General features: G+C 56.8%; 1 protein-coding gene across 1 annotated transcript in view; it reads right to left on the minus strand.

The window, feature by feature from the left end:
- The window catches only part of KMT2A (lysine methyltransferase 2A), a 107327-nt gene extending 88235 nt beyond the window's left edge, over positions 1-19092 (minus strand). Inside the window, exon 1 of the mRNA XM_073657031.1 lies at positions 18757-19092. Within this exon, the coding sequence (XP_073513132.1) occupies positions 18757-19017 (261 nt within the window). The 5' untranslated portion in view covers positions 19018-19092. The remainder of the gene's footprint in view (positions 1-18756) is intronic.
- Positions 19093-26193: the final 7101 nt, after the last annotated feature.

The following is a 26193-nucleotide window of genomic DNA, read 5'->3' on the forward strand; positions in this document are numbered from 1 at the left end:
GAGAGGCAGCACAGAGGGAGAGAGGCAGCACAGAGGGAGAGAGGCAGCACAGAGAGAGGGAGAGAGGCAGCACAGAGAGAGGGAGAGAGGCAGCACACAGAGCGAGAGGCAGCACACAGAGAGAGCGAGAGGCAGCACACAGAGAGAGCGAGAGGCAGCACACAGAGAGAGCGAGAGGCAGCACACAGAGAGAGCGAGAGGCAGCACACAGAGAGAGCGAGAGGCAGCACACAGAGAGCGAGAGGCAGCACAGAGAGAGCGAGAGGCAGCACACAGAGAGAGCGAGAGGCAGCACACAGAGAGAGCGAGAGGCAGCACACAGAGAGAGCGAGAGGCAGCACACAGAGCGAGAGGCAGCACACAGAGAGCGAGAGGCAGCACACAGAGAGCGAGAGGCAGCACACAGAGAGAGCGAGAGGCAGCACACAGAGAGCGAGAGGAAGAGCGAGAGGCAGCACAGAGAGAGAGAGGCAGCAGAGTGAGCGAGAGGCAGCAGAGAGAGAGCGAGAGGCAGCAGAGAGAGAGCGAGAGGCAGCAGAGAGAGAGAAAGAGGCAGCAGAGAGAGAGAGGCAGCAGAGAGAGAGGCAGCAGAGAGAGAGGCAGCACACAGAGAGAGAGAGGCAGCAGAGAGAGAGTCAGCACAGAGAGAGAGACAGTCAGCACAGAGAGAGAGACAGAGTCAGCACAGAGAGAGAGACAGAGTCAGCACAGAGAGAGAGAGAGGCAGCACAGAGAGAGAGCGAGAGGCAGCACAGAGAGAAAAAGAGGAAGAGGCAGCACAGAGAGAAAAAGAGGAAGAGGCAGCACAGAGAGAAAAAGAGGAAGAGGCAGCACAGAGAGAGGGAGAGAGGCAGCACAGAGAGAGGGAGAGAGAGGCAGCACAGAGAGGGAGAGAGAGGCAGCACACAGAGAGTGGGAGAGAGAGGCAGCACACAGAGAGAGAGAGGCAGCACAGAGCGAGAGGCAGCACAGAGAGGGAGAGAGGCAGCACACAGAGAGAGCGAGAGAGAGGCAGCACAGAGAGGGAGAGAGAGAGAGGCAGCACACAGAGAGTGGGAGAGAGAGGCAGCACACAGAGAGAGAGAGGCAGCACACAGAGAGAGAGAGAGGCAGCACAGAGAGCGAGAGAGAGGCAGCACAGAGGGAGAGAGAGAGAGGCAGCACAGAGGGAGAGAGAGAGAGGCAGCACACAGAGAGTGGGAGAGAGAGGCAGCACACAGAGAGAGAGAGGCAGCACAGAGAGCGAGAGGCAGCACAGAGAGCGAGAGAGGCAGCACACAGAGAGAGCGAGAGAGAGGCAGCACACAGAGAGAGCGAGAGAGAGGCAGCACACAGAGAGAGCGAGAGAGAGGCAGCACACAGAGAGAGCGAGAGGCAGCACACAGAGAGAGCGAGAGGCAGCACACAGAGAGAGCGAGAGGCAGCACACAGAGAGAGCGAGAGGCAGCACACAGAGAGAGCGAGAGGCAGCACACAGAGAGAGCGAGAGGCAGCACACAGAGAGAGCGAGAGGCAGCACAGAGAGAGAGCGAGAGGCAGCACAGAGAGAGAGCGAGAGGCAGCACAGAGAGAGAGATAGAGGCAGCACAGAGAGCAAGAAAGAGGCAGCACAGAGAGAGAGCGAGAGGCAGCACAGAGAGAGAGCGAGAGGCAGCACAGAGAGAGAGCGAGAGGCAGCACAGAGAGAGAGCGAGAGGCAGCACAGAGAGAGAGCGAGAGGCAGCACAGAGAGAGGGAGAGAGAGGCAGCACAGAGAGAGGGAGAGAGAGGCAGCACAGAGAGGGAGAGAGAGGCAGCACAGAGAGGGAGAGAGAGGCAGCACAGAGAGGGAGAGAGAGGCAGCACAGAGAGGGAGAGAGAGAGAGGCAGCACACAGAGAGTGGGAGAGAGAGGCAGAACACAGAGAGAGAGGCAGCACACAGAGAGAGAGGCAGCACACAGAGAGAGAGGCAGCACACAGAGAGAGAGAGGCAGCACAGAGAGGGAGAGAGGCAGCACAGAGAGGGAGAGAGGCAGCACAGAGAGAGGGAGAGAGGCAGCACAGAGAGAGGGAGAGAGGCAGCACACAGAGCGAGAGGAAGCACACAGAGAGAGCGAGAGGAAGCACACAGAGAGCGAGAGGCAGCACACAGAGAGCGAGAGGCAGCACACAGAGAGAGCGAGAGGCAGCACACAGAGAGAGCGAGAGGCAGCACACAGAGAGCGAGAGGCAGCACACAGAGAGCGAGAGGCAGCACACAGAGAGAGCGAGAGGCAGCACACAGAGAGCGAGAAGCAGCACACAGAGAGCGAGAAGCAGCACACAGAGAGAGCGAGAGGCAGCACACAGAGAGAGCGAGAGGCAGCACACAGAGAGAGCGAGAGGCAGCACACAGAGAGAGCGAGAGGCAGCACACAGAGAGAGCGAGAGGCAGCACACAGAGAGCGAGAAGCAGCACACAGAGAGAGCGAGAGGCAGCACACAGAGAGAGCGAGAGGCAGCACACAGAGAGAGCGAGAGGCAGCACACAGAGAGAGCGAGAGGCAGCACACAGAGAGAGCGAGAGGCAGCACACAGAGAGAGCGAGAGGCAGCACACAGAGAGAGCGAGAGGCAGCACACAGAGAGAGCAAGAGGCAGCACACAGAGAGAGCAAGAGGCAGCACACAGAGAGAGCAAGAGGCAGCACACAGAGAGAGCAAGAGGCAGCACACAGAGAGAGCAAGAGGCAGCACACAGAGAGAGCAAGAGGCAGCACACAGAGAGAGCAAGAGGCAGCACACAGAGAGAGCGAGAGGCAGCGCACAGAGAGAGCGAGAGGCAGCACACAGAGAGAGCAAGAGACAGCACACAGAGAGCGAGAGGCAGCACACAGAGAGCGAGAGGCAGCACACAGAGAGCGAGATAGAGGCAGCACAGAGAGCAAGAAAGAGGCAGCACAGAGAGAGAGCGAGAGGCAGCACAGAGAGAGAGCGAGAGGCAGCACAGAGAGAGAGCGAGAGGCAGCACAGAGAGAGAGCGAGAGGCAGCACAGAGAGAGAGCGAGAGGCAGCACAGAGAGAGGGAGAGAGAGGCAGCACAGAGAGAGGGAGAGAGAGGCAGCACAGAGAGGGAGAGAGAGGCAGCACAGAGAGGGAGAGAGAGGCAGCACAGAGAGGGAGAGAGAGGCAGCACAGAGAGGGAGAGAGAGGCAGCACAGAGAGGGAGAGAGAGAGAGGCAGCACACAGAGAGTGGGAGAGAGAGGCAGAACACAGAGAGAGAGGCAGCACACAGAGAGAGAGGCAGCACACAGAGAGAGAGGCAGCACACAGAGAGAGAGAGGCAGCACAGAGAGGGAGAGAGGCAGCACAGAGAGGGAGAGAGGCAGCACAGAGAGAGGGAGAGAGGCAGCACAGAGAGAGGGAGAGAGGCAGCACACAGAGCGAGAGGAAGCACACAGAGAGAGCGAGAGGAAGCACACAGAGAGCGAGAGGCAGCACACAGAGAGCGAGAGGCAGCACACAGAGAGCGAGAGGCAGCACACAGAGAGAGCGAGAGGCAGCACACAGAGAGCGAGAGGCAGCACACAGAGAGCGAGAGGCAGCACACAGAGAGAGCGAGAGGCAGCACACAGAGAGAGCGAGAGGCAGCACACAGAGAGCGAGAAGCAGCACACAGAGAGAGCGAGAGGCAGCACACAGAGAGAGCGAGAGGCAGCACACAGAGAGAGCGAGAGGCAGCACACAGAGAGAGCGAGAGGCAGCACACAGAGAGCGAGAAGCAGCACACAGAGAGAGCGAGAGGCAACACACAGAGAGAGCGAGAGGCAGCACACAGAGAGAGCGAGAGGCAGCACACAGAGAGAGCGAGAGGCAGCACACAGAGAGAGCGAGAGGCAGCACACAGAGAGAGCGAGAGGCAGCACACAGAGAGAGCGAGAGGCAGCACACAGAGAGAGCGAGAGGCAGCACACAGAGAGAGCAAGAGGCAGCACACAGAGAGAGCAAGAGGCAGCACACAGAGAGAGCAAGAGGCAGCACACAGAGAGAGCAAGAGGCAGCACACAGAGAGAGCAAGAGGCAGCACACAGAGAGAGCGAGAGGCAGCACACAGAGAGAGCGAGAGGCAGCACACAGAGAGAGCGAGAGGCAGCACACAGAGAGAGCGAGAGGCAGCACACAGAGAGAGCGAGAGACAGCACACAGAGAGCGAGAGGCAGCACACAGAGAGCGAGAGGCAGCACACAGAGAGCGAGAGGCAGCACACAGAGAGCGAGAGGCAAGACAGAGAGCGAGAGGCAGCACACAGAGAGAGGAAGAGCGAGAGGCAGCACACAGAGAGAGAGAGGCTGCACAGAGAGAGAGAGGCAGCACAGAGAGCGAGAGGCAGCACAGAGAGCGAGAGGCAGCACACAGAGAGCGAGAGGAAGAGCGAGAGGCAGCACAGAGAGAGAGAGCAAGAGGCAGCACAGAGAGAGAGAGGCAGCAGAGTGAGCGAGAGGCAGCAGAAAGAGAGCGAGAGGCAGCAGAGAGAAAGAGGCAGCAGAGAGAGAGAGGCAGCAGAGAGAGAGGCAGCAGAGAGAGTCAGCACACAGAGAGAGAGTCAGCAGAGAGAGTCAGCACAGAGAGAGAGAGTCAGCACAGAGAGAGTCAGCACAGAGAAAGACAGAGTCAGCACAGAGAGAGAGAGAGGCAGCGCAGAGAGCGAGAGGCAGCACAGAGAGAGAGCGAGAGGCAGCACAGAGAGAGAGCGAGAGGCAGCACAGAGAGAGAGCGAGAGGCAACACAGAGAAAAAGAGGAAGAGGCAGCACAGAGAGAGGGAGAGAGAGGCAGCACAGAGAGAGGGAGAGAGAGGCAGCACAGAGAGAGGGAGAGAGAGGCAGCACAGAGAGAGGGAGAGAGAGGCAGCACAGAGGGAGAGAGAGGCAGCACAGAGGGAGAGAGAGAGGCAGCACACAGAGAGTGGGAGAGAGAGGCAGCACACAGAGAGAGAGAGGCAGCACAGAGAGGGAGAGAGGCAGCACAGAGAGGGAGAGAGGCAGCACACAGAGAGAGAGAGAGGCAGCACACAGAGAGAGAGAGGCAGTACAGAGAGGGAGAGAGGCAGCACACAGAGAGAGGCAGCACACAGAGAGAGCAAGAGAGAGGCAGCACACAGAGCGAGAGGCAGCACACAGAGAGCGAGAGGCAGCACAGAGAGAGAGCGAGAGGCAGCACAGAGAGAGAGATAGAGGCAGCACAGAGAGAGAGATAGAGGCAGCACAGAGAGAGAGATAGAGGCAGCACAGAGAGAGAGATAGAGGCAGCACAGAGAGAGCGAGAGGCAGCACAGAGAGAGAGCGAGAGGCAGCACAGAGAGAGAGCGAGAGGCAGCACAGAGAGAGAGCGAGAGGCAGCACAGAGAGAGCGAGAGGCAGCACAGAGAGAGGGAGAGGCAGCACAGAGAGGGAGAGAGAGGCAGCACAGAGAGGGAGAGAGAGAGGCAGCGCACAGAGAGTGGGAGAGAGAGGCAGCACACACAGAGAGAGAGGCAGCACACAGAGAGAGAGGCAGCACACAGAGAGAGAGAGGCAGCACAGAGAGCGAGAGGCAGCACACAGAGAGCGAGAGGCAGCACACAGAGAGAGCGAGAGGCAGCACACAGAGAGAGCGAGAGGCAGCACACAGAGAGAGCGAGAGGCAGCACACAGAGAGAGCGAGAGGCAGCACACAGAGAGAGCGAGAGGCAGCACACAGAGAGAGCGAGAGGCAGCACACAGAGAGAGCGAGAGGCAGCACACAGAGAAAGCGAGAGGCAGCACACAGAGAAAGCGAGAGGCAGCACACAGAGAGCGAGAGGCAGCACACAGCGAGCGAGAAGCAGCACACAGCGAGCGAGAGGCAGCACACAGAGAGCGAGAGGCAGCACACAGAGAGCGAGAGGCAGCACAGAGAGAGCGAGAGGCAGCACACAGAGAGCGAGAAGCAGCACACAGAGAGCGAGAAGCAGCACACAGAGAGAGCGAGAGGCAGCACACAGAGAGAGCGAGAGGCAGCACACAGAGAGAGCGAGAGGCAGCACACAGAGAGAGCGAGAGGCAGCACACAGAGAGAGCGAGAGGCAGCACACAGAGAGCGAGAAGCAGCACACAGAGAGAGCGAGAGGCAACACACAGAGAGAGCGAGAGGCAGCACACAGAGAGAGCGAGAGGCAGCACACAGAGAGAGCGAGAGGCAGCACACAGAGAGAGCGAGAGGCAGCACACAGAGAGAGCGAGAGGCAGCACACAGAGAGAGCGAGAGGCAGCACACAGAGAGAGCAAGAGGCAGCACACAGAGAGAGCAAGAGGCAGCACACAGAGAGAGCAAGAGGCAGCACACAGAGAGAGCAAGAGGCAGCACACAGAGAGAGCAAGAGGCAGCACACAGAGAGAGCAAGAGGCAGCACACAGAGAGAGCGAGAGGCAGCGCACAGAGAGAGCGAGAGGCAGCACACAGAGAGAGCAAGAGACAGCACACAGAGAGCGAGAGGCAGCACACAGAGAGCGAGAGGCAGCACACAGAGAGCGAGATAGAGGCAGCACAGAGAGCAAGAAAGAGGCAGCACAGAGAGAGAGCGAGAGGCAGCACAGAGAGAGAGCGAGAGGCAGCACAGAGAGAGAGCGAGAGGCAGCACAGAGAGAGAGCGAGAGGCAGCACAGAGAGAGAGCGAGAGGCAGCACAGAGAGAGGGAGAGAGAGGCAGCACAGAGAGAGGGAGAGAGAGGCAGCACAGAGAGGGAGAGAGAGGCAGCACAGAGAGGGAGAGAGAGGCAGCACAGAGAGGGAGAGAGAGGCAGCACAGAGAGGGAGAGAGAGGCAGCACAGAGAGGGAGAGAGAGAGAGGCAGCACACAGAGAGTGGGAGAGAGAGGCAGAACACAGAGAGAGAGGCAGCACACAGAGAGAGAGGCAGCACACAGAGAGAGAGGCAGCACACAGAGAGAGAGAGGCAGCACAGAGAGGGAGAGAGGCAGCACAGAGAGGGAGAGAGGCAGCACAGAGAGAGGGAGAGAGGCAGCACAGAGAGAGGGAGAGAGGCAGCACACAGAGCGAGAGGAAGCACACAGAGAGAGCGAGAGGAAGCACACAGAGAGCGAGAGGCAGCACACAGAGAGCGAGAGGCAGCACACAGAGAGAGCGAGAGGCAGCACACAGAGAGAGCGAGAGGCAGCACACAGAGAGCGAGAGGCAGCACACAGAGAGAGCGAGAGGCAGCACACAGAGAGAGCGAGAGGCAGCACACAGAGAGCGAGAAGCAGCACACAGAGAGAGCGAGAGGCAGCACACAGAGAGAGCGAGAGGCAGCACACAGAGAGAGCGAGAGGCAGCACACAGAGAGAGCGAGAGGCAGCACACAGAGAGCGAGAAGCAGCACACAGAGAGAGCGAGAGGCAACACACAGAGAGAGCGAGAGGCAGCACACAGAGCGAGAGGCAGCACACAGAGAGAGCGAGAGGCAGCACACAGAGAGAGCGAGAGGCAGCACACAGAGAGAGCGAGAGGCAGCACACAGAGAGAGCGAGAGGCAGCACACAGAGAGAGCGAGAGGCAGCACACAGAGAGAGCAAGAGGCAGCACACAGAGAGAGCAAGAGGCAGCACACAGAGAGAGCAAGAGGCAGCACACAGAGAGAGCAAGAGGCAGCACACAGAGAGAGCAAGAGGCAGCACACAGAGAGAGCAAGAGGCAGCACACAGAGAGAGCGAGAGGCAGCACACAGAGAGAGCGAGAGGCAGCACACAGAGAGAGCGAGAGGCAGCACACAGAGAGAGCGAGAGGCAGCACACAGAGAGAGCGAGAGACAGCACACAGAGAGCGAGAGGCAGCACACAGAGAGCGAGAGGCAGCACACAGAGAGCGAGAGGCAGCACACAGAGAGCGAGAGGCAGCACACAGAGAGCGAGAGGCAAGACAGAGAGCGAGAGGCAGCACACAGAGAGAGGAAGAGCGAGAGGCAGCACACAGAGAGAGAGAGGCTGCACAGAGAGAGAGAGGCAGCACAGAGAGCGAGAGGCAGCACAGAGAGCGAGAGGCAGCACACAGAGAGCGAGAGGAAGAGCGAGAGGCAGCACAGAGAGAGAGAGCAAGAGGCAGCACAGAGAGAGAGAGGCAGCAGAGTGAGCGAGAGGCAGCAGAAAGAGAGCGAGAGGCAGCAGAGAGAAAGAGGCAGCAGAGAGAGAGAGGCAGCAGAGAGAGAGGCAGCAGAGAGAGTCAGCACACAGAGAGAGAGTCAGCAGAGAGAGTCAGCACAGAGAGAGAGAGTCAGCACAGAGAGAGTCAGCACAGAGAAAGACAGAGTCAGCACAGAGAGAGAGAGAGGCAGCGCAGAGAGCGAGAGGCAGCACAGAGAGAGAGCGAGAGGCAGCACAGAGAGAGAGCGAGAGGCAGCACAGAGAGAGAGCGAGAGGCAACACAGAGAAAAAGAGGAAGAGGCAGCACAGAGAGAGGGAGAGAGAGGCAGCACAGAGAGAGGGAGAGAGAGGCAGCACAGAGAGAGGGAGAGAGAGGCAGCACAGAGAGAGGGAGAGAGAGGCAGCACAGAGGGAGAGAGAGGCAGCACAGAGGGAGAGAGAGAGGCAGCACACAGAGAGTGGGAGAGAGAGGCAGCACACAGAGAGAGAGAGGCAGCACAGAGAGGGAGAGAGGCAGCACAGAGAGGGAGAGAGGCAGCACAGAGAGGGAGAGAGGCAGCACACAGAGAGAGAGAGAGGCAGCACACAGAGAGAGAGAGGCAGTACAGAGAGGGAGAGAGGCAGCACACAGAGAGAGGCAGCACACAGAGAGAGCAAGAGAGAGGCAGCACACAGAGCGAGAGGCAGCACACAGAGAGCGAGAGGCAGCACACAGAGAGAGAGCGAGAGGCAGCACAGAGAGAGAGATAGAGCAGCACAGAGAGAGAGATAGAGGCAGCACAGAGAGAGCGAGAGGCAGCACAGAGAGAGAGCGAGAGGCAGCACAGAGAGAGAGCGAGAGGCAGCACAGAGAGAGAGCGAGAGGCAGCACAGAGAGAGCGAGAGGCAGCACAGAGAGAGGGAGAGGCAGCACAGAGAGGGAGAGAGAGGCAGCACAGAGAGGGAGAGAGAGAGGCAGCGCACAGAGAGTGGGAGAGAGAGGCAGCACACACAGAGAGAGAGGCAGCACACAGAGAGAGAGGCAGCACACAGAGAGAGAGAGGCAGCACAGAGAGCGAGAGCAGCACACAGAGAGCGAGAGGCAGCACACAGAGAGAGAGAGGCAGCACACAGAGAGAGCGAGAGGCAGCACACAGAGAGAGCGAGAGGCAGCACAGAGAGAGCGAGAGGCAGCACACAGAGAGAGCGAGAGGCAGCACACAGAGAGAGCGAGAGGCAGCACACAGAGAGAGCGAGAGGCAGCACACAGAGAGAGCGAGAGGCAGCACACAGAGAAAGCGAGAGGCAGCACACAGAGAAAGCGAGAGGCAGCACACAGAGAGCGAGAGGCAGCACACAGCGAGCGAGAAGCAGCACACAGCGAGCGAGAGGCAGCACACAGAGAGCGAGAGGCAGCACACAGAGAGCGAGAGGCAGCACAGAGAGAGCGAGAGGCAGCACACAGAGAGAGCGAGAGGCAGCACACAGAGAGAGCGAGAGGCAGCACACAGAGAGGAGAGCACGGAGAGGCAGCACACAGAGAGAGCGAGAGGCAGCACACAGAGAGAGCGAGAGGCTGCACACAGAGAGAGCGAGAGGCTGCACACAGAGAGAGCGAGAGGCTGCACACAGAGAGAGCGAGAGGCAGCACACAGAGAGAGCGAGAGGCAGCACACAGAGAGAGCGAGAGGCAGCACACAGAGAGAGCGAGAGGCAGCACACAGAGAGAGCGAGAGGCAGCACAGAGAGCGAGAGGCAGCACACAGAGAGAGGAAGAGCGAGAGGCAGCACAGAGAGAGAGAGGCAGCACAGAAAGCGAGAGGCAGCACAGAGAGCGAGAGGCAGCACACAGAGAGCGAGAGGAAGAGCGAGAGGCAGCACAGAGAGAGAGAGCAAGAGGCAGCACAGAGAGAGAGAGGCAGCAGAGTGAGCGAGAGGCAGCAGAGAGAGAGAGGCAGCAGAGAGAGAGAAAGAGGCAGCAGAGAGAGAGAAAGAGGCAGCAGAGAGAAAGAGGTAGCAGAGAGAGTCAGCACACAGAGAGAGAGAGTCAGCAGAGAGAGAGTCAGCACAGAGAGTCAGCACAGAGAGAGACAGAGTCAGCACAGAGAGAGGCAGCACAGAGAGAGAGAGAGGCAGCACAGAGAGAGAGAGAGGCAGCACAGAGAGAGAGCGAGAGGCAGCACAGAGAGCGAGCGAGAGGCAGCACAGAGAGCGAGCGAGAGGCAGCACAGAGAGCGAGCGAGAGGCAGCACAGAGAGCGAGCGAGAGGCAGCACAGAGAGAAAAAGAGGAAGAGGCAGCACAGAGAGAGGGAGAGAGAGGCAGCACAGAGAGGGAGAGAGAGGCAGCACAGAGAGGGAGAGAGAGGCAGCACAGAGGGAGAGAGAGAGGCAGCACAGAGGGAGAGAGAGAGAGAGGCAGCACACAGAGAGTGGGAGAGGCAGCACACAGAGAGAGAGAGGCAGCACACAGAGAGAGAGAGGCAGCACACAGAGAGAGAGAGGCAGCACACAGAGAGAGAGAGGCAGCACACAGAGAGAGAGGCAGCAGAGTGAGCGAGAGGCAGCAGAGAGAGAGAGGCAGCAGAGAGAGAGAAAGAGGCAGCAGAGAGAGAGAAAGAGGCAGCAGAGAGAAAGAGGTAGCAGAGAGAGTCAGCACACAGAGAGAGAGAGAGTCAGCAGAGAGAGAGTCAGCACAGAGAGTCAGCACAGAGAGAGACAGAGTCAGCACAGAGAGAGAGAGGCAGCACAGAGAGAGAGCGAGAGGCAGCACAGAGAGAGGAGAGGCAGCACAGAGAGCGAGCGAGAGGCAGCACAGAGAGCGAGCGAGAGGCAGCACAGAGAGAAAAAGAGGAAGAGGCAGCACAGAGAGAGGGAGAGAGAGGCAGCACAGAGAGGGAGAGAGAGGCAGCACAGAGAGGGAGAGAGAGGTAGCACAGAGAGGGAGAGAGAGGCAGCACAGAGAGGGAGAGAGAGGCAGCACAGAGAGGGAGAGAGAGGGAGAGGCAGCACACAGAGAGAGGGAGAGGCAGCACACAGAGAGCGAGAGGCAGCACACAGAGAGCGAGAGGCAGCACACAGAGAGCGAGAGGCAGCACACAGAGAGCGAGAGGCAGCACACAGAGAGCGAGAGGCAGCACACAGAGAGAGCGAGAGGCAGCACACAGAGAGAGCGAGAGGCAGCACACAGAGAGAGCGAGAGGCAGCACACAGAGAGAGCGAGAGGCAGCACACAGAGAGAGCGAGAGGCAGCACACAGAGAGAGCGAGAGGCAGCACACAGAGAGAGCGAGAGGCAGCACACAGAGAGAGCGAGAGGCAGCACACAGAGAGAGCGAGAGGCAGCACACAGAGAGAGCGAGAGGCAGCACACAGAGAGAGCGAGAGGCAGCACACAGAGAGCGAGAAGCAGCACACAGAGAGAGAGAGGCAGCACACAGAGAGAGAGAGGCAGCACACAGAGAGAGAGAGGCAGCACACAGAGAGAGAGAGGCAGCACACAGAGAGAGAGAGGCAGCACACAGGGAGAGAGAGGCAGCACACAGAGTGGAGAGAGAGGCAGCACACAGAGTGGGAGAGAGAGGCAGCACACAGAGTGGGAGAGAGAGGCAGCACACAGAGTGGGAGAGAGAGGCAGCACACAGAGTGGGAGAGAGAGGCAGCACACAGAGTGGGAGAGAGAGGCAGCACACAGAGTGGGAGAGAGAGGCAGCACACAGAGTGGGAGAGAGAGGCAGCACACAGAGTGGGAGAGAGAGGCAGCACACAGAGTGGGAGAGAGAGGCAGCACACAGAGTGGGAGAGAGAGGCAGCACACAGAGTGGGAGAGAGAGGCAGCACACAGAGTGGGAGAGAGAGGCAGCACACAGAGTGGGAGAGAGAGGCAGCACACAGAGTGGGAGAGAGAGGCAGCACACAGAGTGGGAGAGAGAGGCAGCACACAGAGAGCGAGAGGCAGCACACAGAGAGCGAGAGGCAGCACACAGAGAGCGAGAGGCAGCACACAGAGAGCGAGAGGCAGCACACAGAGAGCGAGAGGCAGCACACAGAGAGAGCGAGAGGCAGCACACAGAGAGAGCGAGAGGCAGCACACAGAGACAGCGAGAGGCAGCACACAGAGACAGCGAGAGGCAGCACACAGAGACAGCGAGAGGCAGCACACAGAGACAGCGAGAGGCAGCACACAGAGACAGCGAGAGGCAGCACACAGAGACAGCGAGAGGCAGCACACAGAGACAGCGAGAGGCAGCACACAGAGACAGCGAGAGGCAGCACACAGAGACAGCGAGAGGCAGCACACAGAGACAGCGAGAGGCAGCACACAGAGAGAGCGAGAGGCAGCACACAGAGAGAGCGAGAGGCAGCACACAGAGAGAGCGAGAGGCTGCACACAGAGAGAGCGAGAGGCTGCACACAGAGAGAGCGAGAGGCTGCACACAGAGAGAGCGAGAGGCTGCACACAGAGAGAGCGAGAGGCTGCACACAGAGAGAGCGAGAGGCTGCACACAGAGAGAGCGAGAGGCTGCACACAGAGAGAGCGAGAGGCTGCACACAGAGAGAGCGAGAGGCTGCACACAGAGAGCGAGAGGCAGCACACAGAGAGAGCGAGAGGCAGCACACAGAGAGAGCGAGAGGCAGCACACAGAGAGAGCGAGAGGCAGCACACAGAGAGAGCGAGAGGCAGCACACAGATAGAGCGAGAGGCAGCACACAGAGAGAGAGAGAGGCAGCACACAGAGAGAGAGGCAGCACAGAGAGCGAGAGGCAGCACAGAGAGAGAGAGGCAGCACAGAGAGAGAGAGGCAGCACAGAGAGAGAGAGGCAGCACACAGAGAGCGAGAAGAAGAGCGAGAGGCAGCACAGAGAGAGAGAGCAAGAGGCAGCACAGAGAGAGAGAGGCAGCAGAGTGAGCGAGAGGCAGTAGAGTGAGCGAGAGGCAGCAGAGAGAGAGCGAGAGGCAGCAGAGAGAGAGCGAGAGGCAGCAGAGAGAGAGCGAGAGGCAGCAGAGAGAGAGCGAGAGGCAGCAGAGAGAGAGAAAGAGGCAGCAGAGAGAGAGAGGCAGCAGAGAGAGTCAGCACACAGAGAGAGAGTCAGCACAGAGAGAGAGAGTCAGCACAGAGAGAGAGAGTCAGCACAGAGAGAGACAGAGTCAGCACAGAGAGAGACAGAGTCAGCACAGAGAGAGACAGAGTCAGCACAGAGAGAGAGACAGAGTCAGCACAGAGAGAGAGACAGCACAGAGAGAGAAGGAGGGATGCAGCACAGAGAGAGGGAGATGGACAGAGGCAGCACAGAGAGGGAGAGAGGCAGCACAGAGAGGGAGGGAGAGGCAGCACAGAGAGGGAGAGAGAGGCAGCACAGAGAGGGAGAGAGAGGCAGCACAGAGAGGGAGAGAGAGGCAGCACAGAGAGAGAGCGAGAGGCAGCACAGAGAGAGAGCGAGAGGCAGCACAGAGAGAGGGAGAGAGAGGCAGCACAGAGAGAGGGAGAGAGAGGCAGCACAGAGAGAGGGAGAGAGAGGCAGCACAGAGAGAGGGAGAGAGAGGCAGCACAGAGAGGGAGAGAGAGGCAGCACAGAGAAGGAGAGAGACAGCACAGAGAAGGAGAGAGAGACAGCACAGAGAGGGGCAGCACAGACAGAGAGAGGCAGCACAGACAGAGAGGCAGCACACAGAGAGCGAGAAGCAGCACACAGAGAGCGAGAGGCAGCACACAGAGAGCGAGAGGCAGCACACAGAGAGCGAGAGGCAGCACACAGAGAGCGAGAGGCAGCACACAGAGAGCGAGAGGCAGCACAGAGAGCGAGAGGCAGCACAGAGAGCGAGCGAGAGGAAGAGCGAGAGGCAGCACAGAGAGAGAGAGGCAGCACAGAGAGCGAGAGGCAGCACACAGAGAGCGAGAGGAAGAGCGAGAGGCAGCACAGAGAGAGAGAGCAAGAGGCAGCACAGAGAGAGAGAGGCAGCAGAGTGAGCGAGAGGCAGTAGAGTGAGCGAGAGGCAGCAGAGAGACAGCGAGAGGCAGCAGAGAGAGAGAAAGAGGCAGCAGAGAGAGAGAGGCAGCAGAGAGAGAGAGGCAGCAGAGAGAGAGAGGCAGCAGAGAGAGAGAGGCAGCAGAGAGAGAGAGGCAGCAGAGAGAGAGAGGCAGCAGAGAGAGAGTCAGCACGCAGAGAGAGAGTCAGCACACAGAGAGAGAGAGTCAGCAGAGAGAGAGAGAGTCAGCACAGAGAGAGAGAGAGAGTCAGCACAGAGAGAGAGACAGCACAGAGAGAGAAGGAGGGATGCAGCACAGAGAGAGGGAGATGGACAGAGGCAGCACAGAGAGGGAGAGAGGCAGCACAGAGAGGGAGAGAGGCAGCACAGAGAGGGAGGGAGAGGCAGCACAGAGAGGGAGAGAGAGGCAGCACAGAGAGGGAGAGAGAGGCAGCACAGAGAGGGAGAGAGAGGCAGCACAGAGAGGGAGAGGCAGCACAGAGGATAGAGGCAGCACAGAGAAGGAGAGAGAGACAGCACAGAGAAGGACAGAGAGGCAGCACAGACAGAGAGAGGCAGCACAGACAGAGAGAGGCAGCACAGACAGAGAGAGGCAGCACAGACAGAGAGAGGCAGCACAGACAGAGAGAGGCAGCACAGACAGAGAGAGGCAGCACAGACAGAGAGAGGCAGCACAGACAGAGAGAGAGCACAGACAGAGAGAGAGAGAGAGCACAGACAGAGAGAGAGAGAGAGCACAGACAGAGAGAGAGAGAGAGCACAGACAGAGAGAGAGAGCACAGACAGAGAGAGAGAGAGCACAGACAGAGAGAGAAGGAGAGAGAGAGCACAGACAGAGAGAGAAGGAGAGAGGCTCAGGGCCAGAGATCCAAAGAGGTAGCACAGAGAGATTAAGAGCAAAAGTGTACCCCATAACAAATGTGAACAGAGTACGGTCCCATATTGCAGTACAGATAATACTTTCTTGTATGAATGAACAGTCCTCTGCTCGCCTGAGAACGGTCTTTATGTCCACAATGCGGAGCACACGGTCCGAGACGACAGTAAAGCTACACATTCAGGTAAAAGTTCCTGTACTGACAATGGCCATCTCCAGTAAGTGGAGAATAACAGAGGTAGGGATAATAATTGGGGATGGCGGCGGCCAGATTACAACGTAAAGGATAAGCATCGCAGTCTGATAAAACCCTCTAGTCCAACATCCATATGAAGACCCCCCCATCCCCTCATCTGAAAGACTCAGACAGCAGCTGCTCTTCTGCCGCCAAAACAAAGCCCCCCTCACCATGTCCCAAGCACAATAAGCGGTGCCCAGCCCACATACACCACTCCTCCTATGTTTACCACATGTAACTCCTCACATGAAAGGGATTACAGCAACCAGACCCCCAAATCCGCGACATATCTAACATACGTGCACATACACACACCGCTATACACTGCGCTGGTACCCTAAAAATACCAGAGACCCCCTACCCCAGAGCACAACATAAACAGACCCTTTCCAGACACACACACCCCCCTGTAACTGGAGATCAACAAAGACGCATACGCTGCACACAGTGACAGGCGCCCCCGCCGCACACTTCCTCAAAGTGCGACACACATGAAATGCAAAACCGAGCTCCGTGTGTCCCAGACACCATCCTTTCACCGATATCCTCCATAAAGGGGCACATAAACATATACACCCCCCAACTCCCAATAAGACCACCGATGCATTCACCCCCACCAGGGAGCCACACAATGGAGCATTGCAGAAGGGAGAGGAGAAGAACATGAGAAGCAGCAGTAGGTTGAGAGGTTTACAGATCAGATATATGGCGGTATGGAGCGTGTATATACAGTGCGAGGCTGACACACCCCCCTCCAGGCCGGAGAGCAGCACTGCCATATCATACATCGCGCGCTGCTGCAGCACATGCTGCCACACATGATAAGAGACGGGCATCGTGCACAACACTCATACACCCTAAATAAACCGTGCCATCCTTAATACATCCCAATGTTCAGGTCACGTATGTATGCCACCTCCTGGCAAGCGCCAGAGCCCTACACACTGCAGGTATGAAATGTCTCCATTACCACCTGGCATATATTCCATTTACATTCCAATGACATAATGCCAGTCTGCCTGCCAGGTGTCACCCTCCGTCATGGTGCAAAGGAGGTTTATTATCATCCTATATGACCACCCTCTTCCATCACAGCTGCGCCAACCTGCATGCCACGAGTGCCCCTTACTGCATGGCTCTGGGCACTTTGCATGGCATGACCTCATGTCAGTATTTAGTTCATCCATAAGGTGGCGTGGACTCTGCTTCTTCCATCACTGCTGCGCCAACCTGCATGACAAGTAACCCTGAGTGCATGGCAGTGGGCACCTTGCATGCACGGTGCAGAGGATGTTTCCTACCACACGCCCCCCCTGGCATCGACCATTACAGAAAGTGCCAGCAGTAATGTCAAGCACACTGGTATTACTATACAAGTGGCACTGCAGGTATTAAATGCCTCTTGTGCCACTGGGCACCTGGAACACCGGCCTCACATGGTGCATTCGACTCTTCATTACATAACAGTCACTCCATCACATCAAGGGCTCTGTGCAACTTTGTATGGCCGGTGGGACCCTCAGGGCACGGCAATGTGCACCGGCTGCTGGGAGGGACTCTCAAGGTATGGTAATGTGCAACTGCTGCCTAGTGGGAGCCTCAAGGCACGGCAATGTGCAACTGCTGCCTAGTGGGACCCTCAGGGCACGCAATGTGCAACTGCTGCCTAGTGGGACCCTCAGGGCACGGCAATGTGCAACTGCTGCCTAGTGGGACCCTCAGGGCACGGCAATGTGCAACTGCTGCCTAGTGGGACCCTCAAGGCACGGCAATGTGCACCTGTTGCCCGGAGGGACTCTCAGAGTACAGCAATGTGAACCTGTTCCTAGGTGGGACCCTCATGGCACCCTGCCATGCCACCCTGGTGGGATCCTGATGTCCGGTGGAACCCTCAGGGTACGGCAATGGACACTCGATCCCAGGTGAGACCCACAAGGTACGGCAATGGGCACCTGCTGCCCGGTTTGACTCTCAGGGTACGGCAATGGGCACCTTCTCCACGGTTTGACTCTCAGGGTACGGCAATGGGCACCTGCCGCCCGGTCTGACTCTCAGGGTACGGCAATGGGCACCTGCCGCCCTGTTTGACTCTCAGGGTACGGCAATGGGCACCTGCCGCCCGGTTTGACTCTCAGAGTACGGCAATGGGCACCTGCTGCCCGGTTTGACTCTCAGGGTACGGCAATGGGCACCTGCTGCCCGGTTTGACTCTCAGGGTACGGCAATGGGCACCTGCTGCCCGGTTTGACTCTCAGGGTACGGCAATGGGCACCTGCTGCCAGGTTTGACTCTCAGGGTACGGCAATGGGCACCTGCTGCCAGGTTTGACTCTCAGGGTACGGCAATGGGCACCTGCTGCCAGGTTTGACTCTCAGGGTACGGCAATGGGCACCTGCTGCCAGGTTTGACTCTCAGGGTATGGCAATGGGCACCTGCTGCCAGGTTTGACTCTCGGGGTACGGCAATGGGCACCTGCTGCCAGGTTTGACTCTCAGGGTACGGCAATGGGCACCTGCTGCCAGGTTTGACTCTCAGGGTACGGCAATGGGCACCTGCTGCCAGGTTTGACTCTCAGGGTACGGCAATGGGCACCTGCTGCCAGGTTTGACTCTCAGGGTAAGGCAATGGGCACCTGCTGCCCGGTTTGACTCTCAGGGTACGGCAATGGGCACCTGCTGACCGGTTTGACTCTCAGGGTACGGCAATGGGCACCTGCTGACCGGTTTGACTCTCAGGGTACGGCAATGGGCACCTGCTGACCGGTTTGACTCTCAGGGTACGGCAATGGGCACCTGCTGACCGGTTTGACTCTCAGCGTACAGCAATGGGCACCTGATCCCAGGTGGGACCCTCAGGACATGGCAACATTGGGCACCTGATCCCAAGTGGGAACCTCAGGGCACGGCAATGGGCATCTGATCTCAGGTGGGAAACTCAGGACACAGAAATGAGCATCTGATCCCAGGTGGGACCCTCAGGGCACTGCAATGGACACCCGGTGGGACCCTCAGGGCACGGCATTGGGCACCTGATCCCAGGTGGGACCCTCATGGCATGGCATTGGGCACCTCATCCCAGGTGAGACCCTCAGGGCATGCATTGGGCACCCGGTGGGAGCCTCAGGGCACGGCATTGGGCACCCGGTGGGAGCCTCAGGGCACGGCATTGGGCACCCGGTGGGACCCTCAGGGCACGGCATTGGGCACCCGGTGGGACCCTCAGGGCACGGCATTGGGCACCCGGTGTGACCCTCAGGGCACGGCATTGGGCACCCGGTGGGACCCTCTGGGCACGACCCTCAGGGCACCTGGCACACATGATGCACCCCTAGATGCCCTCAGGTCAGTTCCCGCTGATGACCCCCTGATGTGGAAGGGTCCTCCTCCTGTGCCCGTGTCCATGCCTCTCCCATGTGACCCCCCGGAGTGGCCGGTGCCACCAGTGCTGCGCCGCTTCCATGCCGCCAGGCAGTGTACGCAGCTCCCCTGCGCAGTCACACACCCCTCTGCACCGCACACAATGACACCAGCGCCTGCAGCAGACAAGTCAGCCGCCTCCCTCCTCACCTCTCCGCTGCTGCCTCCGGACACGTCCCGGAACCGTCTCAGGTTACTCCCGATGGCTACGGAGACTTGCAGCGCCGCATCAAAGCCCGGTCCAACCCCCCCGCAGCTCCCGGGGCCCCCGGAGCTTCCGTATGTGGCCCCCGTCCTGCATCCGGTGCCGCCGACATCCTCCCTCAGCACGGCTGCCAGTCTGTGTTTAGCCCCCAATCTCCGGCCGGTCCCAGGCCGAGCTGGGAACCGCCACCGACAGCTGTGCGCCATTTTGTGTCCTGGGATCTTATTATCACCGCGGGCTGGAGAGCAACAGCAACTGAGCGGGGCCGAGGGAGGAGATAGGGAGCCCGGGAACCTGCATAGTTCATAGCACACCGTGTGACCGCTGGGGGCAACATAGCGCATACAGAGCACAGGACGGGCTATGGGGCGGAGCCCGGGAACATGGTTACACTCATAACGGCACTGGTAACCATAGCGCTGAGGAGTGACTCATACAGAGGCCCGGGCCAGGGAGGAGCTGCTGCCCGGGACATGGATGCTGCTATGTTACATGCAGTCAGTCACACATTACTGACAGAGCCTAGAACTTCTGTATAACGAGCAGTCACCACAGCACCGTCCGAGCACACTCACCTCACAGCGCCGTCCGCGCACACTCACCTCAAAGCACCGTCCGAGCGCACTCACCTCACAGCACCGTCCGAGCACACTCGCCTCACAGCGCCGTCCGAGCACACTAACCTCACAGCGCCGTCCAGGCGCACTCACCTCACAGCACCGTTCGAGCGCACTCACCTCACAGCGCCGTCCGAGCGCACTCACCTCACAGCACCGTCCAGGCGCACTCACCTCACAGCACCGTCCGGGCGCACTCACCTCACAGCGCCGTTCGAGCGCACTCACCTCACAGCGCCGTCCGGGCGCACTCACCTCACAGCGCCGTCCGAGCGCACTCACCTCACAGCGCCGTCCGGGCGCACTCACCTCACAGCGCCGTCCGGGCGCACTCACCTCACAGCGCCGTCCGAGCTCACTCATCCTTCACCACCGTCCAAGCACACTCAACCCTCACTGCCTCCCAGCACACTCACGCTTCACTGGCGCCGTCTGAGCACACTCACCCCACACCACCGTCTGAGCACACTCACCCCACACCACCATCCAAGCACACTCAACCCTCACTGCCTCCCAGCACACTCACGCTTCACTGGCGCCGTCTGAGTACACTCACGCCACACCATCGACTGAGCACACTCACCACCATACAAGCACACTCACCGCACACCGCCATCCGAGCACACTCACTACCGTCCGAGCACACCCACCCCTCACCAGCCCCATCTGAGCACACTCACCCTTCACCAAGCACACTCAACCTTCACTGCCATCCCAGCACACTCACGCCTCACTGGCGCTGTCTGAGCACACTTACCCCTCACCGCCATACAAGCACACTCACCCCACCGCCGTCTGAGCACACTCACCCCACACCACTGTCCAATCACACTCACTACTGTCCGAGCACACTCATCCCTCACCAGCCCCATCCGAGCACACTCACCCCACAACGCCGTCCGAGCACACTCACCCTTCACCACCATCCAAGCACACTCAACCCTCACTGCCATCCCAGCACACTCACGCCTCACTGGTGCCGTCTGAGCACACTCACACCACCTTCTGAGCACACTCACCCCTCACCGCCGTACAAGCACACGCACCCCACCGACATCTGAGCACACTCATCCCACATCACCGTCCGAGCACACTCACTCCCGTCCGGGCACACTCACCGCACACCGCCTTCCAAGCACACTAACTACTGTCCGAGCACACTCACCCCTCACCAGCCCCATCCAAGCACACTCACCCCACACCATCGTCTGAGCACACTCACCCCACACCACCAGCCGAGCACACTCACCCCCGTCCAAGCACACTCACCGCACACTGCCATCCAAGCACACTCACCACCGTCCGAGCACACTCACCCCTCACCAGCCCCATCCGAGCACACTCACCCTACACCGCCGTCTGAACACACTCCTCATCGCCATCTGATCACACTCACCGCACACCGCCGTCTGAGCACACTCACCCCTCACTGCCGTACAAGCACACTCACCCCACACCACTGTCCCAGCACACTTACCGCCGCATCAGCACTATGACCCCACACCGCCATCTGAGCACACTCAGCTCATACCACCATCTGAGCAAACTCAGCTCACACCGCCATCCAAGCACACTCAGCTCACAACGCCGTCCGGGCACACTCAGCTCACACCGCCGTCCGAGCACACTCAGCTCACACCGCCGTCCGAGCACACTCAGCTCACACCACTGTCCGAGCACACTCAGCTCACACCGCCGTCCGAGCACACTCAGCTCACACCGCCGTCCAAGCACACTCACCCCACACTGCCGTCCGAGCGCACTCACCTCACAGCACCGTCCGGGCGCACTCACCTCACAGCACCGTCCGGGCGCACTCACCTCACAGCACCTTCTGAGCACACTCACCCCTCACCAGCGCCATCCAAGCACACTCACCCCTCACCGCTATCCGAGCATACTCACATCTCACTGCCATCCAAGCACACTGACCCCTCACTGACGTCTGAGCACACTCACCCCTCACTGCCATCCCAGCACACTCACCTGCGTCTTCCGAGCACACTCTCCCCTCACTGCTGTCCGAGCATACTCACCCCCTTCCGAGCACAGTCACCCCTCACCGCTCTCCGAGCACACTCTCCCCTCACAGTTGTCCGAGCATACTCACCCCTCACCACCGTCTGAGCACACTCACCCCTTACTGGTGCCATCTGAGAACACTCACCCCTCACCACTGTCCGAGCACACTCACCCTTCACCGCCGTCTGAGCACACTCACCGCCATCCCAGCACACTGACCCCTCATCGGTGCCGTCTGAGCACACTCACCCCTCACTGCCATCACCCCACACTCACACCGTCTGAGCACACTCACCCCTCACCGGCGCCATCTCAGCACACTCTCCCCACAAAGCTGTCCGAGCACACTTGCCCCCTACCGCCACCCGAGAACACTCACCGCCGTCTGGGCACACTCACCCGACACCAACGTCTGAGTACACTCACCTCTCACCGGCACTGTCCAAGCACACTCGCACCCCACCGCTATCCGAGCACACTCACCCCTCACTGCCATCTGAGCACACTCATCCCACACCGATGTCCGAGCACACTCACTCCTCACTGGCACCATCCGAGCACACTCACCCCACATTCTCCTTCCGAGCACACTCACCGGCACAGACCGAGCACACTCACCCCTCATCAGCGCCGTTCCAGCACACTCAACCCCCACCGGCGCCATCCGAGCACACTCACCGCCGACCGAGCACACTCACCCCTCACTGATGTCTGAGCACACTCACTCCTCACTGCCATCCCAGCACACTTACCCCTGCCATCCGAGCATACTCACCCCTCACCGCTGCCGTCGGAGCACACTCACCCCCCCACTGACGTCCGTGCACACTCACCCCTCACCGCCGTCTGAACACACTTACCCCACACCACCATCCAAGCACACACCCCTCACTGGCGCCATCCAAGCACACTCACCCCACATCTCCATCCGAGCACAATCACTGGCACTGACCGAGCACACTGACCGCTCACCGCCATTTAAGCACACTCACCCCTCACCGCTGTTCGAGCATACTCACACCTTACCGGCGCCATTCGAGCACACACACCCCTCACTGGCACCGTACACACACTCTCACCTCTCACCGGTGTCTTCCAAGCACACTCACCCCTCACCGCTGTTTTCCTTCTTTCCTTACAAGAGCCATAACGTTTTTTAATTTTCCATCGACATCGCCGGGTCTTATTGTTGGCAGGACGAGGGACGGAAGGCATTTTACCTTATAATGTACTGAAAAATGTAAAAAGAATTAAATCCAAATGGGGTGAAATGGTGAAAAAAAAACAATTCCCCAATTGTTTTTTGCGTTTAGCTTTTACTGTGTTTATTGTATTGTAAAAAATTACCCGGTACTATGGCAATATGGTAGCATTCATTTTCAGGGCACTTTTTGTGGCATTATTGACACAAATAGTGCTATCCTGCAGTTAACCATTTCCTTTGTCATGCAAGGCATGGGAAGAACCCAGCGTACGATGACGGGAAAAGGGGGAAGTCCAGCAACTCGGGAAAGGGGGAGTGGAGACCCCTAAGCACATCTCACAACATCCTGGCTCCCCTATCGTCCCTAAATAGGTTCCGCACCTATCGCCGAGCAGGATACCTTAGCCCGGGCTGTTCCTAGAGCTAGGCCCTAGGTAGGGAGGGGGAGGGGTGAACACTAGTCAACCCCACTACTACTAAAGACAAACCTGGGAAACAGACAAGGGGATACACTTAGCTTTGAGAAGACAACAGAGAGATCACGACTACAATCCACAAAGTAACTCCAAGGAGAATCTAGCCACCTTAGAACTCCAGACCTGAACAGGGGATATTACTCTATCACTTGTAACTCTCTGGAGAAACTGAGTGTATTTAAAGATCCAGCAAAGGGTGTGTTAATTAGCATCAGAAGGTGGAGATCACTGCTAGGTCCTAGAGAGGGAGGGGTGATGAAAAGATCAAGAAGGTGTCTGCAAGGCCAAGTGCAGCGACCTTCTACAGCCGGATCCAGAATGACTGTCTGTCAAACCTGACACGCCCGTGACATCCTTGCTACAAGTCCCAGTTTCCATGCATGGCTGCCATTAACCATTGATCTGATGGAAGATACTGGACTACTTTTACTCATGTATCATTCCTGTGAGTAACTGTATCCTTGCTGGAAGGTATTTGATTGCATATACAGTGCTGCTCACCATTATTGTCACCCCTTCATTTTTGTCATAGACTGTACAATATCTTCAGAAATAAATGGAAATGTACCAAAGTTATATCCTCAGGATTTTTTAATAAGTGGTCCAAAGTAATACAACAATAAAACATTGTTTTTCAACTTTCATGTTGCAATTTCAAAGAAGAAATAGAATAAACAGCATGTGCAGCAATAAAGGCACCCCTAATTAATACTTGGTTGCACACCCTTGGGCATTGCTGACAGCCTCCAAACGTTTCTTGTAGCCATCTATAAGCTTCTTGCTCTTCTCAGCTGGAATTTTCTCCCACTCTTCCTTTGCAGTTTGTTCAAGCTCTTGAATGTTTGCAGAGTTCTTTTTCCTAATGGGAGATTTCAGCTCACCCCAATTATTTTCAATGCGATGGAGGCCAGGACTCATTGCTAGCCATTTTAAAACAGTCCATTTTCTCTTTTTCAACCATTCCTATTTTTGGATGTGTGCTTTGGGTTATTGTCTTGCTGGAGGACCCAGGACCCAAACCAAGTTTTCCTACAGTGGGTAGGAAATTTCGCTCTAAAATCTCTTGATAATTCTCAGATTTCATGATTCCTGTGGTACGGTCAAGGCCTCCAGTACCAGACGCAGCAAAGCAACCCCACAGCATTATGGATCCTCCACCATGCTTAACTGTTGGTAAGGTGTTCTTTTCCTTAGTTGCTGTCCTCTGCCTGGAGTCATTCTGTCTTCTTTTATCCACTGGTCCAGACCAGTAGCTTTGCTTTCAATTCCACAACTACTGTTTGAGTTTATATCAGTAGAAGAAAGTCGGCACTCCGTTTTCCTTGGTTCAATACTTCATTGGTAATCCATGTGCATAAGTGACATACAGTACGGGCTTCAGGAATTATATTCCAAAACGCGTAAGATGTATTGAAGACCACACTGTATGTCATTTGTGCGCATAGATTTCCAATAAACTATGGAACCAAGGAAAATGGAGTACCAACTTTCTTTTGCTGATATCTCTTTGCACCGAAGATGCAAGTGATGCGGCGCTGATGAGCTTTCATCTTTTGTTTGAATACTGCTTGAGTTTGGTTTACCATCCATATCTCTCAGCTGGCTTATCATCTCTTCAGCAAAATCTAGTTTGTTTATTGTATATCTGCATTTATTTCCTGGTTCAAACCTGAGGATAACCATTTGCCTGCTGTATACGTAACAAACTCTTCTTTTGCTACTCTGGTGCAGATCACACTATAATGCTCCTGGAACAGCAATCAAGAAAACGACTTATGTGAGAAAATAACCAGTTTGACTGTACACTATTTTTGCCTGCGGCTAACCATTTGTTTATTCCTTGCCTAGGTCTCTGATATTGTCCTTCTGTCTGCTGATAGCACACAAGTTTGCTGTTAACCATTTGTTTGTTGGAAGTTCTGGACAGTAATATATAAATATATATGCACAGTTCCTGTGTATATCCACACTTTTAGCTTTGTGCCTTCTGGTGTTTCCTGCTCCTTTTGCCTGCCTGCCATCTTAAATAATCTGCTGCCTTGGTCCTTGCTAAACCACATGCTGTTCGGCAAGTCTTGCTCACTGTGCCATCACATTTGGTCTGTGTTGTTCACCCTACTCTACAGCTTAGATAATTCACCTCACCAGATGAACCTGTAACAATCAGTAAGGACCACTTCAAAAGAGTGTCCGCGCACAACGGTCTGCACAAAGACAGCATGTGGATCAATACAAGTCAGTTTGCTTGTTCACATGAGTGTTATTAGTCTATGTGTAAAAATTTGACTGATGTGACAATGGTAGTTTCTATTGTGTTAATAGGCACATAGCATAGGCAATTCTAAATTATGTCTGATCAATATCAAGATCTCCACAGAGATCCAAGAATCAGAGAATGGTAGCTCTGTAGAAAATGTTTGGGTAAGAATACAAGGATAGAATGGAAAGGACACTATTGTAGGTGTTTACTATAGGCCACCTGGACAGACTGAAGATATAGATGAACTCTCTTTACATCGATGTCTTTGTTCTCAAAAAAGTACTATAGTGATAATGGGATATTTTAACTATCCAGATATTTTTTGGGAATCTCTCTCAGGCAAAAGTAATGGATTCAGAAAATTCTTATCTTCTCTCACTGGCAACTTTATCTTTCAAAAGGTAGAAGAGAGAACAAGAGGATCTGCCATCTTGGACCTAATTCTTACCAACAGAAAAGAAATGGTTGAGGAAGTAAAGGTGGCTGGGAATTTAGGAGGCAGCAATCATGATATTCTCGAATTTTGGATTACAAGAGGAGGAAGACCTGCGAGGACTCAGACTTTAAAGGGAACCTGTCACATCATTTCAAGCATCGAAACTGTCCCCAGTGCTTTGTTAGTGATGCAATATGCATCACTAACACGTTATTTTCATTAAAAACTACGCTGTAATGATGTTCAAAAATCATTTTATATAGTAATATCGTACCTTCTCATTTAGTCATCGGGGTGTGCACCATTTCTGTTCAGTCACGGGCATCGCCGCCCACTCAATTTATTTGATTTTCCTGGTTGCGCCAAC

This window comes from Phyllobates terribilis, unplaced genomic scaffold (genome assembly GCF_046119375.1).
Source record: "Phyllobates terribilis strain yellow unplaced genomic scaffold, ASM4611937v1 Scaffold_12__6_contigs__length_324123572, whole genome shotgun sequence".
In the NCBI taxonomy this organism is placed as follows: domain Eukaryota; kingdom Metazoa; phylum Chordata; class Amphibia; order Anura; family Dendrobatidae; genus Phyllobates; species Phyllobates terribilis.